Genomic DNA, 14,571 nt, shown 5'->3' with positions numbered 1-14,571 from the left:
GACGCTAGCGGCAGGGCAGGCAAGAACCTCCAAGGCGTACAGCGCCAGTTCGTGCCACATGTCCAGCTTTGAAACCCAGTAGTTGTAGGGAGCTGTGTGATCATTTAGGACGATGGTATGGTCAGCTACGAACTCCCTCACCATCTTTCTGTAAAGATCAGCCCTACTCTGCCGAGACTGGGGACAGATGACAGTGTCTTGCTGGGGTGACATAAAGCTGGCAAAAGCCTTGTAAAGCGTACCCTTGCCAGTGCTGGACAAGCTGCCTGCTCGCCTACTCTCCCTCGCTACTTGTCCCGCAGAACTACGCACTCTGCCGCTAGCGCTGTCAGAAGGGAAATACTGTTTCAGCTTGTGCACCAGGGCCTGCTGGTATTCATGCATTCTCACACTCCTTTCCTCTCCAGGGATGAGAGTGGAAAGATTTTGCTTGTACCGTGGGTCCAGGAGAGTGAACACCCAGTAATCGGTGCTGGAATAAATTCTTTGAACGCGAGGGTCACGGGATAGGCAGCCTAGCATGAAATCTGCCATATGCGCCAGAGTACCAACGCGTAAGAATTCACTCCCCTCACTGGCCTGACTGTCCATTTCCTCCTCCTCCAACTCCTCCAACTCCTCTTCTTCTGCCCATACACGCTCAACAGTGAAGGACTCAACAATGGTCCCCTCTTGTGTCTCGCCAACATTCTCCTCCTCTTCCTCCTCATCCTCCTCCACCTCCACCTCCTCCGATATGCGCTGAGAAACAGACCTAAGGGTGCTTTGGCTATCAACAAGGGAATCTTCTTCCCCCGTCTCTTGTGACGAGCGCAAAGCTTCCGACTTCATGCTGATCAGAGAGTTTTTCAACAGGCCAAGCAGCGGGATGGTGAGGCTGATGATGGCGGCATCGCCACTGACCATCTGTGTTGACTCCTCAAAGTTACTCAGCACCTGACAGATATCAGACATCCACGTCCACTCCTCATTGTAGACTTGAGGAAGCTGACTGACCTGACTACCAGTTCTGGTGGAAGTTGACATCTGGCAGTCTACAATGGCTCGGCGCTGCTGGTAAACTCTGGATAACATGGTCAGTGTTGAATTCCACCTCGTGGGCACGTCGCACAACAGTCGGTGAGCGGGCAGTTGGAGGCGGCGCTGCGCTGCCCTGAGAGTGGCAGCATCTGTGCTGGACTTCCTGAAATGCGCACAGATGCGGCGCACCTTCGTGAGCAAATCTGACAGATTGGGGTATGTCTTGAGGAAACGCTGAACTATCAGATTTAACACATGGGCCAGGCATGGCACATGTGTCAGTCTGCCGAGTTGCAGAGCCGCCACCAGGTTACGGCCGTTGTCACACACAACCATGCCTGGCTTCAGGTTCAGCGGTGCCAGCCACAGATCAGTCTGCGCCGTGATGCCCTGTAATAGCTCTTGGGCGGTGTGCCTTTTATCGCCTAGGCTCAGCAGTTTGAGCACCGCCTGCTGTCGCTTAGCAACGGCACTGCTGCTGTGCCTAGAGCTACCGACTGATGGCGCCGTGCCCACGGATGGTAGTTCGGAGGAGGAGGTGGAGGAGGGGTGGGAGGAGGAGGAGGCATAGTAGGCCTGAAACACCTGGACCGAGGTAGGCCCCGCAATCCTCGGCGTCGGCAGTATATGACCAGCCCCAGGGTCAGACTCGGTCCCAGCCTCCACCAAGTTAACCCAATGTGCCGTCAGCGATATATAGTGGCCCTGCCCGGCAGCACTCGTCCACGTGTCCGTGGTCAGGTGGACCTTGTCAGAAACGGCGTTGGTCAGGGCACGGGTGATGTTGTCTGACACGTGCTGGTGCAGGGCTGGGACGGCACATCGGGAAAAGTAGTGGCGGCTGGGGACCGAATACCGAGGGGCGGCCGCCGCCATGAGGTTGCGAAAGGCCTCGGTCTCTACTAGCCTATAGGGCAGCATCTCCAGGCTAAGCAATCTGGAGATGTGCACATTAAGGGCTTGGGCGTGCGGGTGGGTTGCACTATATTTGCGTTTCCGCTCCAGCGTCTGGGGTATGGAGAGCTGAACGCTGGTGGATGCTGTGGAGGATCGTGGAGGCGACGATGGGGTTTTTGTGGCAGGGTCCTGGGCAGGGGGCTGACTATCAGCTGACACAGGGGAAGGAGCAGTGGTGTGCACGGCCGGAGGTGAACGGGCTTGTTGCCACTGAGTGGGGTGTTTAGCATTCATATGCCTGCGCATACTGGTGGTAGTTAAGCTAGTAGTGGTGGAACCCCTGCTGAGCCTGGTTTGGCAAATGTTGCACACCACAGTCCGTCGGTCATCCGGTGTTTCCTTAAAGAACCTCCAGACTTCTGAAGATCTAGCCCTCGCCGCAAGAGCCCTCGCCACGGGAGCTTCACTAGTTGACACATTTGGCGCTGATGCACCAGCTCTGGCCCTGCCTCTCCGTCTGGCCCCACCACTGCCTCTTCCAACCTGTTCTGGTCGAGGACTCTCCTCCGTCTCAGAAGCACTGTGTTCACCCGGCCTCTCAACCCAGCTTGGGTCTGTCACCTCATCATCCTCCGATCCCTCAGTCTGCTCCCCCCTCGGACTTCCTGCCCTGACAACAACTTCCCCACTGTCTGACAACCGTGTCTCCTCATCGTCGGACACCTCTTTACACACTTCCACTACGTCAAGAAGGTCATCATCACCCACAGACTGTGACTGGTGGAAAACCTGGGCATCGGAAAATTGCTCAGCAGCAACCGGACAAGTGGTTTGTGACTGTGGGAAGGCTCCAGAAAACAGTTCCTCAGAGTATGCCGGTTCAAATGCCAAATTTTCCTGGGAGGGGGCAGACTGGGGGGGAGGAGGCTGAGGTGCAGGAGCTGGAGGAGTGGCGATTTCGGTGACATGGGTGGACTGCGTGGAAGACTGGCTGGTGGACAAATTGCTCGAAGCATTGTCAGCAATCCACGACATCACCTGTTCGCACTGTTCTGGCCTCAACAGTGCTCTACCACGAGTCCCAGTAACTTCAGACATGAACCTAGGGAGTGTAGCTCTGCGGCGTTCCCCTGCTCCCTCATAAGCAGGTGGTGTCTCACCCCGGCCAGGACCACGGCCTCTGACCCCTGCAGTAGTTGGACGCCCACGTCCCCGCCCTCGTCCTCTACCCCTAGCCCTCGGGTTAAACATTTTTAAAATGAGAGTTATAGCTTTAATTTTTTTTTAACTTTTTTTTGTGTTTTTTTTTTTTTTTTGTGTTTTTGAGTTTTTAAAACCAAACAATGCTATCCTATTGCTATGGCTATTTTCTAGCCAAGTATGAAAGCACACTACTATGCCAGATGAGATGACACCGAGTTATTAAACAAAATAAACGTAAAATAAAAAAGGACAAATGGCAGACTGTGCCTAATTGAAATCCAACCCCTACTAAATTTTCCCACTTCGGTCTTTGCAATGGATATGTGCGTCACTAAGCGCAAAACACAGCGGTCGCAAGTCTCACTACAAATTGCTGACAATTGGCTAGTAGATGCACTGCAGCAAGTACAGCCACCAGCAGATCAACCAGAAATCAAATATATAACGCTACTGTAGGCGTAAGCCGTTTGGATTCTCCTATGGCTATTTTCTAGCCAAGTATGAAAGCACACTACTATGCCAGATGAGATGACGCTGAGTTATTAAACAAAATAAACGTAAAATAAAAAAGGACAAATGGCAGACTGTGCCTAATTGAAATCCAACCCCTACTAAATTTTCCCACTTCGGTCTTTGCAATGGATATGTGCGTCACTAAGCGCAAAACACAGCGGTCGCAAGTCTCACTACAAATTGCTCACAATTGGCTAGTAGATGCACTGCAGCAAGTACAGCCACCAGCAGATCAACCAGAAATCAAATATATAACGCTACTGTAGGCGTAAGCCGTTTGGATTCTCCTATGGCTATTTTCTAGCCAAGTATGAAAGCACACTACTATGCCAGATGAGATGACGCTGAGTTATTAAACAAAATAAACGTAAAATAAAAAAGGACAAATGGCAGACTGTGCCTAATTGAAATCCAACCCCTACTAAATTTTCCCACTTCGGTCTTTGCAATGGATATGTGCGTCACTAAGCGCAAAACACAGCGGTCGCAAGTCTCACTACAAATTGCTCACAATTGGCTAGTAGATGCACTGCAGCAAGTACAGCCACCAGCAGATCAACCAGAAATCAAATATATAACGCTACTGTAGGCGTAAGCCGTTTGGATTCTCCTATGGCTATTTTCTAGCCAAGTATGAAAGCACACTACTATGCCAGATGAGATGACGCTGAGTTATTAAACAAAATAAACGTAAAATAAAAAAGGACAAATGGCAGACTGTGCCTAATTGAAATCCAACCCCTACTAAATTTTCCCACTTCGGTCTTTGCAATGGATATGTGCGTCACTAAGCGCAAAACACAGCGGTCGCAAGTCTCACTACAAATTGCTCACAATTGGCTAGTAGATGCACTGCAGCAAGTACAGCCACCAGCAGATCAACCAGAAATCAAATATATAACGCTACTGTAGGCGTAAGCCGTTTGGATTCTCCTATGGCTATTTTCTAGCCAAGTATGAAAGCACACTACTATGCCAGATGAGATGACACTGAGTTATTAAACAAAATAAACGTAAAATAAAAAAGGAAAAATGGCAGACTGTGCCTAATTGAAATCCAGCCCCTACTAAATTTTCCCACTTTGGTGTTTGAGGTGGATATGTGTGCCACTAAGAGCTAAACACAACGGTAGCAAGTCCCCCTGCTAATTCCTCACAAAATGGTACTAGATGCAAATAAAAAAAAAAAAAAGTAGAATGTTATTGTAGCCCTAAGAAGGGCTGTTGGGTTCTTGGAGAATCACTCCTGCCTAACAGTAAGCTAATAGAACACCCTAACGCTTTCCCTGACCAGCAGCAGCTCTCTCCCTAGCGGCATCCAGACACAGAATGATCCGAGCAGCGCGGGCAGCGGCTAGTCTATCCCAGGGTCACCTGATCTGGCCAGCCAACCACTGCTATCGACGTGTAAGGGTACCACGTCATGCTGGGTGGAGTGCAGAGTCTCCTGGCTTGTGATTGGCTCTGTTTCTGGCCGCCAAAAAGCAAAACGGCGGGAGCTGCCATTTTCTCGAGCGGGCGAAGTATTCGTCCGAGCAACGAGCAGTTTCGAGTACGCTAATGCTCGAACGAGCATCAAGCTCGGACGAGCATGTTTGCTCATCTCTAATTGTTACGTTTTTGGCTACAGAGCTGGTTGATGGCTTGTTTTTTTGCGGGACATGTTGTTCTTTGCAACAGTATCATTCTGGAGTACATATGTTTTGTTGATCACTTTTTATTGCATTTTTAGTGGGATATAATAGGTAAAAATCATAATTTTTGGCGGGTTTTTAACGTTTTTTTTTACGGCGTTCATCATATGGGTTCAATAGTTATTTAGTTTTATTCTATGGATTGTTACGGACGCGGTGATACTATATATGTGGGGTTTGTGTTATGATTTAGACTTTTTTGAGCGTTATATGTCTCTTTATATGTTTTGGGGCTTATGGGCATTTTTAGTGATTTATAAAGTAATTTTTTATTGAAAAACATTTTTTTTTACATTTTTTTACATGATCCACCATGGGATATGAACAAGCAATCATCTGATTGCTTGTTCTTGATAATACTCTGCAATACTAATGTATTGCAGGGTATTATCAGTGCCAGCCTATGCAGATGCATAGGCTGACACTTTGCCTTTAAGATGACGTCACAGACGCCATCTTAAAGGTAAACCCTCCAGGCTTCTCTGGGGTCCAGATCGGACCCCAGAGGTGCCAAAACAGCGATCGCCCCCCCCGAAAACGGTGCGGGGGGGGGGGGATCGTGGGGTAAAGACCCCCAGAAGGCATGTTAAATGCCGCGGTCGCGTTGACCGCGGCATTTAACGGGTTAAACACCCGCGATCGGAGCCCACTCCGACCGTGGGTGTTAGCCGGGGATGTTAGCGGTAAATTACCGCTTAAATCCTGCGGCTAACGATGCCGGTTCGTCTGCTGTGCAGCGCTGAACAGGCATCGTCTCTGTGCCGTAGCTGTACTGCGCTGAGCGCTAATAGTGGAAAGCTGCGCAGCACAGCTACGGCGCGGAGCGCTAAGGGTTTAAACTACTCTTAACTGCGAACCATGTGGAGTAGGCATTTTGTGGAGGGGGAGGCGTTTTGTGGGGGAAGTAGGCGTTCTGTGTTGTTCTGCGAAGGAGTACGTGTTATTCTGTGTAGTTCTGTGTTGTTCTGTGGAGGAGTACGTCTTGTTTTGTGTAGTTCTGTGTTGTTCTGTGGAGGGGTAGGTGTTGTTTTGTGTAGTTCTGTGTTGTTCTGCGGAGGGGTATGTGTTGTTTTGTGTAGTTCTGTGTTGTTCTGTGGAGGGGTATGTGTTGTTTTGTGTAGTTCTGTGTTGTTCTGTGGAGGAGTATGTGTTGTTTTGTGTTGTTCTGCGTAGTTCAGTGTAGGTTGTATACTATCTCCACCCATCATGTCCCAGAAAACATATTCATATGGAGGTGTATAAATATATGGCCTCTGATACAGAGTCAGCTAGTGGGGATGAGTTTTATTTATGTACCTCGTCCTCCCAAAGCACCTCTGAGGAACCCCCGAGAAGGCGCTTTTGTAGTAGAAGTGCCCAGGACATCTGGTGGAGTGCCTGGGGCTTCTGACCCTTCATCGGCCAGTCCTTGGATACAAAGAGACACGGCAGGGCTCAGACCAGTGGACTTTTTTAAGTTATTTTTTTAGTGAAGACCTAGTTGGTCTGATGGTATCCCAGACCAATTGCTACGCTGCACAATATATTTCCCAAAACCCCACTTCTTTTTATGCACAACCCTACAGGTGGAGCCCTGTCAGTGGAGCAGAGATGGAGAAGTATTGGGGCATAGTACTTCTTATGGAACTCGTCAAAAAGTCCATGATAGTGGACTTTTTGACTAGTCCCATAACAAGTACTATGCCCCAATACTTCTCCATCTCTGCTCCACTGACTATTGGAGCACAGACATACTGTACCACACCAAGATGTTCCGCATGATTAGGATGCGCTTTGAAGCAACCCATAGGTTTTTCCATTTTGCCGACAATTCTCAGTGCCCACCCAGAGATTACCTCAGTTATGATAGTCTAATATGGGCCTGACCTTATACAACCTGAGTGCCTGATTTATGGAAGTGTATACTCCAAAGAGGCACATATCAGTGGATGAGTCCCTGGTACATTTCAAAGTGAAACTTTAGTTCCGCAAGTACCTGCCCAATAAGAGGGCAAGGTATGGCGTGAAGATGTATAAGCTGTGTGAGAGTGCATCAGGGTACACTTTTAGGTTCAGGGTATATGAAGGGAAGGACTCTAGGATAGTGCCCCCTGAATGCCCCCCCCCCCCCCCTTCCTGGGAATAGCTGGAAAGATAGTTTGGGATTTGGTGCACCCACTATTGGACCTTGGCTACCACATCTACCTGGATAATTTTTATACCAGTGTTACCCTGTTCAAGTGCCTCGCTTCCAGACAAACTGCGGCACTGTTAGAAGGAATCAGAGAGGTCTCCCTAAGTCGCTGCTAGGGGAAAAGCTCAGAAGGCACGAGAGCCGAGCACTAAGCAGTGACTCAGTATTGTGTGTTAGGTACAAGGACAAGAGGGAAGCCATTGTACAAACAACAATACATGGGCACAGCACTACCCCTGCCCCTGTACGAGGTACCAGTGCAGAAACCCCCAAGCCGGACTGTATTTTGGATTATAACATGGGAGGGGTGGATTTATCGGACCAGGTACTTCAGCCATATAACACCATGCGGAAGTCGGTGTGGTACAAAAGCTGGCCGTGCACATCATGCAGATGGCATTGTATAATAATTATGTGCTACATCGATGTGCTGGCCAGAGGGGAACTTTCCTAGAATTTCAAGAGGTGGTAGTCAAGCAGTTGATTTTTAGAGACCAGGAAGAGGAAGTGCTAGTACGTCTGGAAGCAAGGCCACATCACGCATTGTTCCAGGGCAGCACCAAACTGCCAGCAAGGGAATGAATCAAAACAGGTGCAGGGTGTGCTCCAAAAAGGGCATAAGGAGGGAATCTATATACCACTGGGATATGTGCCCCGACAAACCAGGGTTATGCATGAAGGAGTGTTTCCAGATTTACCACACATCCCTGGATATATAAATGTACCCGGATGCTCACACAGCTTATACCTCATGCCGCATGCCACACCTTCCCTTGCTGAGCTCTGCCATGTGCCCAGCCTGTAGATTACTGCCACATATGGGGTATTGCCGTACCCGGGAGAACCCGCATCATGATTTTTGGGGTGTTTATATTCCGTGGCAGGAGCTGGGCACAAGATGACATAATGGATATTTTGTACTATTCACTTTTATGTATCATCCTTGGGGTCCACCTGTGGGGTTAAAATGCTCACTACACCACTACATTTATTCAAGGAGGGGTGTAGTTTCTAAAATAGGGTCAGTTTTTAGGGGTTTCTACTGTACTGATCCCTAAGGGCATCTACAAATGTTTTATAATGCCCCCTAAAAAATTAGATGTCTGTGCTCCAAATGCCATTTTCTTCCAAGCCCTGCTGCGTCTGCATCTTGTAGCCTATTGCCACACATGGGGTATTGCCATTCACGTTATAACCTGAAGAATGATTTTTGGGGGGGTTTATCCACTGTGGCATGAGTTGGGCTGATTTCATTTGTAACTACAATGGCACATTTGAGAAAACAATGCAATCTTCACAGTGCTCCATTCACTTTGTTTTACATTTGGGCCAGCCTCTCAGGGGTTAAAATGCTCATAAAACCCTGAGGGGTGCCCTTTCCTAAAATGGGGTCACTACTCTGGGTTTCTATTGCACTGGTACCAGGGGCACCCCAACATCAGTCTAGTGAAAAGGGTGCTCCAAAAGCTAAATTTTACTCCTTCTCAGCCCTGCCGTGTGCCCAGCCTTTCAATTATTGGCACATCTGTGGTATTGCCGTACCCAGGACCCGCAGAATAATTTTTGGGGTGTTTGTCTAAAGTGGCATGGGTTGGGCACAATATATTAGGGACTAAAATGAAATTTTTGAGATAAAAAATTTTTTTTACTCTGCACCATTTACTTAACATTAGATTTTGACCAGCATGTAGGGGGTTAAATGCTCACCATAACCCTAGATAAATTCTTTGAGGGGTCCAAAATGGTATAATTTCTCGGGGGTTTCTATTGCACTGGTACCTCACGGGCCCTGCTAACATGACATGGCACTCCAAATCCAAATGTGTGAAAACTGAGCTGGAAAAAGAAAATTTCACTCCTTCCCTTCTCAGCCCTGCTGTGTGCCCAGCCTGTCAATTATTGGCACATGTGTGGTATTTTCTCACTCAGGACAACCCGCAGAGTGATTTTTGGAGTGTTTGTCAAAAGTGGCATGGGTTGGGCACAATATATTAGGCACTAAAATGACATTTTTGAGATTAAAACGATTTTGGCCAGCATGTTGGGGGTTAAAATGCTCACCTCAACCACATATAAATTCTTTGAGGGGTCTATTTTCCGAAATGGGGTTTCGACATCTTTTGGGGTTTTCTATTGTACTGTTACTTTAGGGGCTCCACAAAACATTTGCAGACATATTGGCCTTCCAAAAACCCAACAGTACGATCTCTGTTCTGGGCATGTGCAACAAAACAGCAGTTTTCATTCACATGTCTGGTATTGCCTTACTCGAAAGAAGCAGGGCAAACATTTTGGGATGTATATTTACCTCAAATTCCTTTTGAATGCGTCCATTTTAGGGCTAAATGAGAAAAATTGTAATCAAAAATTGAAATTTCAAAATTACCAATCCAATTTTGTTTGCTTCTGGAAAATAATGAAAGGTTTAACAGACTTCTTAAATGCTGATTTAAATAGGTTGAGATGTTCCTAAAATGGTTTCACTTGTGGGGGTATGTAGTACAAAAGCCTTTATAGGGCACTTCAGATTTCAAGAAAATCTGAGGCCGCGGTCACACGTACCGCTAGGCGTCCATCATAACGCGACGCTAGCGCACAGGGGGAGGTCCTCGGCCCAAACGCAAATGCGTTTCCAGGGAAACGCATGTGTGTTCGGGCCGAGGACCGCCCCCTGTGCGCTAGGGTCGCGTTATGAATGGACGCCTAGCGGTATGTGTGACCGCGGCCTGAGAAGTTGCTACTAAAACTTCAAACCTTCTCACATCCGTAAAAAAAATGGAAATCTAAAGCAAATAATGGAAATAAAAAGAAGACCAATGCCAAAAAGTTTCTACCCAAAAAAATTTGTGGTGTGACTTTTTGTCTAAAAAGTATAACATTTGAAACTTTGAAAATTTTAAAATTTTTCCTAAATTTTGGAAATTTTACCCCCCCAAAAAGGAACGGATCACCGAAATGACACTACTAACATAAACTACAATGTCTCACGAGAAAACAATCTCAAAATCACAGCGTGATTTTGAAGTATCTAGCGTAATGTTAAAGCGTTGAAAAGTTATTACCACAGGAAGAGACACTGGTCAAATTTCTAAAAAAAAGGACCGAGCCTTAACATACAAACAGGCTGCATCCTTAAGGGGTTAATGAGATAGGTATTTATTATTGAAATCCTCACAAACATCGATTAAAATGCGCATAAGAAGTTCCAAAATGCCAGAACACCTCGCCCGGCCTCAGCTTTCGCCTCTTCAGGGCGCCTTCCCACGTGGCGTTTTCGTTGCGTTTTTAAACGCATCCAAAATGAAAGTGGGAGGGGGTTTGGCCAAAACACATATGTTTGCATTGAAACTCATGCGTTTTAGGCAGACCCCCCTCCCACTTGCGTTTTTAATTAAAAACGCAACGAAAATGCCACATGGGAAGGCCCCCTCAGGCTTCTTCCAGGGCATGGTGCTTGACATAGTAGGTGTTTAAATACCGTATTTTTCGTCCTATAAGGTTCATATATAAGGCGCACTGGAGTATAAGGCGCAGGATCAAATGCAGTACCTAAAAATGACCAGCAGGTGGCAGACCTGTGCACAGTTCAAGCCAGCTACACTTCCCGGGAAACTTATCTTTAGCGTGTCAGAGAGCTCCGATCTCAGAGGTATGCCCTGATGGGAATACCCCTTTAAGCAATGGGTTGTTTTATTGAAGTATTATTTTAGAGGAAGGCAAAGTTAAGGCATTGTTCTGCCCTACTGGGCAGTTTTTTAAATTAGCAATCATTTGTTCCAGCCCACCATTGCTGCAGTCCAGTTACTCTAGAGGCCACTTTAATAGTGTTATTTTAGAGTCACAATGGTTTCTTACCTGATCACCTCCCATGTCTGTCTTTACCCAACCAGGATGAATAGCTATGGATATAATGCCATCCTGCTTGTATCCTTCTGCATGGCATCTAGACAGCATGTTGAGAGCAGCCTGAAATATAAAAAAACCCCCATATTAGCGCGTTCCGGCATCTTCTATTGTACAGTGCAGGAGTGTTTACTAGCGTTATCGGAGGTTTCCAATAACACTAGCAGTGTAACACTGCTGTGTCTGGCAACCCACAGACGAAGGCTAGCGCCGAGACGTCTGTTGAGGAATTTCAGCGTGGTAGATGGGAGCTACACTATTAGCTAGGGGTATGTTATAACATTGCAATATATATATTCTTCCACTTGCTTTAATAACTTTGTATGTTTACTAGGTATGCACCTTTCAAAAGAGAAGCACTAAGCACTTTTCGTTTCACTGCATCAATTTGCACAATAGCCTTTTACCTGGTATCCAATAGTCACGATTTATGGATAGTTCAAGTGCATTAACCTGTAATGTGATTATATATTGAGAATTACCCAGCAGTACCTTACATTACCGCCAGGGGTCAACCAAGCCTGTCTGCTGCCCGAGGCGAGCCATGGAGAGATGCCCCCATACAGCGTACCGCCATGTAGTGTAAAACGCAAACAGCGTACCGCCATGTAGTGTAAAACGCAAACAGCGTACCGCCATGTAGTATAAAATGCATACAACGTACCGCCATGTAGTATAAAATGCACACAGCATGCATACAAAATGTATAGTATAAAAATACATTTTGCAATTATTTCAGGGCTTCTACGCCAACCTCCCTTGAGGCAAAGGGAGAAATTTATATATATTGAGGAGCAAGTGTATAGTGGACAGGGGTGGCAAATTTATATATAGAAGCCACTGTATAGGGGAGGGGGGTGTAGTATATATATTGAGGAAGAGGTAACCACTGTATAGGGGACAGGTGTGTGTGCAATTAATATATAGAGGAGCCACTGTATAGGGGACTGGGGAGGTGTAATTTATATATAGAGGAGCCATTGTAAAGGGGACATGGGTGTCAATAATATATATTGAGGCAGAGGCAACCACTATATAGGGGACAAGTGTGTGTGTGTAATTTATATATATTGAGAATTTTTGAACCGATCTGCAACTAAAGATACCTATGTTTCTTATTTTTTTAGAGCTTTGCTGATATTTGAAACAATGGGGCAGATTTACTTACCCGGTCCATTCGCGATCCAGCGGCGCGTTCTCTGCGCTGGATTCGGGTCCGGCCGGGATTTATGAAGGTAGTTCCTCCGACGTCCACCAGATGGCGCTGCTGCGCTGAAAAGCATCTGAACGCGCAGGAATTCACCGAGGCCGGCTGAGTGAAGGTAAGCGTGAGTCCAGCGACACATTTTCCGTTTTTAAATGCGGCGGTTTTTCCGAATATGTCAGGTTTTCGTTCGGCCACGCCCCCCGATTTCCGTCGCGCGCATGCCGTTGCCGATGTGCCACAATCCGATCGCGTGCGCCAAAATCCTGGGGCAATTCAGGGGAAATCGGCGCAAATCGGAAATATTCGGGTAACACGTTGGGAGAACGCGAATCAGCCCCTTAGTAAATGACCCCCAATATATCTATGTGGTATCTTTTTTTCACATATATAGTTGTGGGAGGGGGCCCCGCACTGACTGCTGAGCTACAGGGGCCCCATGATAAATGAGGTGCTCTAGTTAAGTTTAGCACTGGAGCCCAGAATAACAGAGACCAGGGGTAAATGTAGGCCCCTCCACTTAGCGCTATTTTCCATAGACTTGCAGACACACAAGTTCCTTCTGACATGCCTACTTTATTAGAAGCTGCAAATATAATTTTATTCTGTAATGATAGCGTGACAAAAGGGGGGCAGCACTTCTGCCTTGCAGCGCTGGAGTCCTGGGTTCAAGTCTCACCTAGGACTCTCCATAAACATACTGCTAGGTTGTTTGGTTTGTGAGCCCAATGGGGAAAGGGACTGTGTTAACAGTAAGGTAATTAGGCAAATCACCTCATCTCAGCTGTTGTAATGCAACCAAAATGCACCGTGTGACCGCGCCCTTAACACTGCTGTACCTGCACCACACACAGCGACTTCCTGCTGGCAACAGCCTGAGGAGTGTGAAGTTACAGACAGAAGTGCACCGCAGAAATAGTGTGTTGTGGAATAACAAATGTAGGAGAGCTGACTGTGTCATTGTGTGTAATCTCATGGATCTCATCATCTCTGATCTGTCTCATCTCTCTTTCTATGTCAGATACTAGTACAATGTTAAGAAGGTAAATGAAAGTGTATATAAACCTGTAACCTGATAATCTAACCACATTAACAGCTCACAGAACTAGATGGATCATAATGTGTCTGCTTTATTTTCATTTTCCAAGAACACAACAGTGTACAAAGGCAAACATCCACCTCAAGGAAGTATGAGTTCAAACATAGCAAATGGGTAGTCAACACAAAAATATCAACAGAGGATAATTACATAAGCCATTAATACAGAAATATAGAGGTGGTTGCCTTCGCAAAGCGGAGAAGATTAAACTCTTGTCTAAGGGATGCAAAGGTCCTGAGAATCCTATTTTGGTACAACTGAAATAGGTATTTAACCCCCTACATACACAATCTGGCAGGGATTTCAATTTGGGTAGAAAGGAATTGCACCACAAGGGAGTAACCAGAGACCGAGCCCTAGAGTCATCACCCCCCCCCCCAGTCCACCAGTCAGTTTCATTTTGTAACAGTTGCCACCATATTCGATGTATAGTATAACCCACAAACCTTCCCTCCTTACGGGCTTGTTGATCAATGCCTCATACAAGCCCGTAAGTGCTGTCTCTAGAACTATAGCTGGATTGTTAGAGTCCGCCTTTATCCACCACATTGTGTATGTCAACTGTACTGCCTCATAATAGTTCTGCATAAGGGGTAAAGCTAGCCCTCTTCAGTCAGTTGGGGCCTTAGAGTATAACTTGCAATTGTCGGTGGATCATTACCCCATAAAAATGGGGTCAGGAGCTTATCAATAGAGAGGAATTGAGATTGTGTTTGGATGGGTTTCTTTCTGTTTCCTCCCCCACTCCAAACTTGTAGGTTGATTAGATTGTGAGCCCCATTGGGGCAGGGACCGATTTGGCAAGCTCTGTGCAGCGCTGTGTAATCTGTGTACACTATATAAAGGAATTATTATTATTAGGCCT

The 14,571-nt window shown here is 46.7% G+C and overlaps 1 protein-coding gene across 1 annotated transcript in view; it reads right to left on the bottom strand.

The window, feature by feature from the left end:
- Positions 1 to 14,571, bottom strand: part of LOC140070802 (C-signal-like) — a 71,748-nt gene that overhangs the window by 9,522 nt on the left and 47,655 nt on the right. The window contains exon 5 of the mRNA XM_072117721.1: positions 11,356 to 11,466. Within this exon, the coding sequence (XP_071973822.1) occupies positions 11,356 to 11,466 (111 nt within the window). The remainder of the gene's footprint in view (positions 1 to 11,355; positions 11,467 to 14,571) is intronic.

This window comes from Engystomops pustulosus, chromosome 7, assembly GCF_040894005.1.
Source record: "Engystomops pustulosus chromosome 7, aEngPut4.maternal, whole genome shotgun sequence".
NCBI classification, from domain to species: Eukaryota; Metazoa; Chordata; class Amphibia; order Anura; family Leptodactylidae; genus Engystomops; species Engystomops pustulosus.
This window is presented reverse-complemented; position numbering and strand designations above follow the sequence as displayed.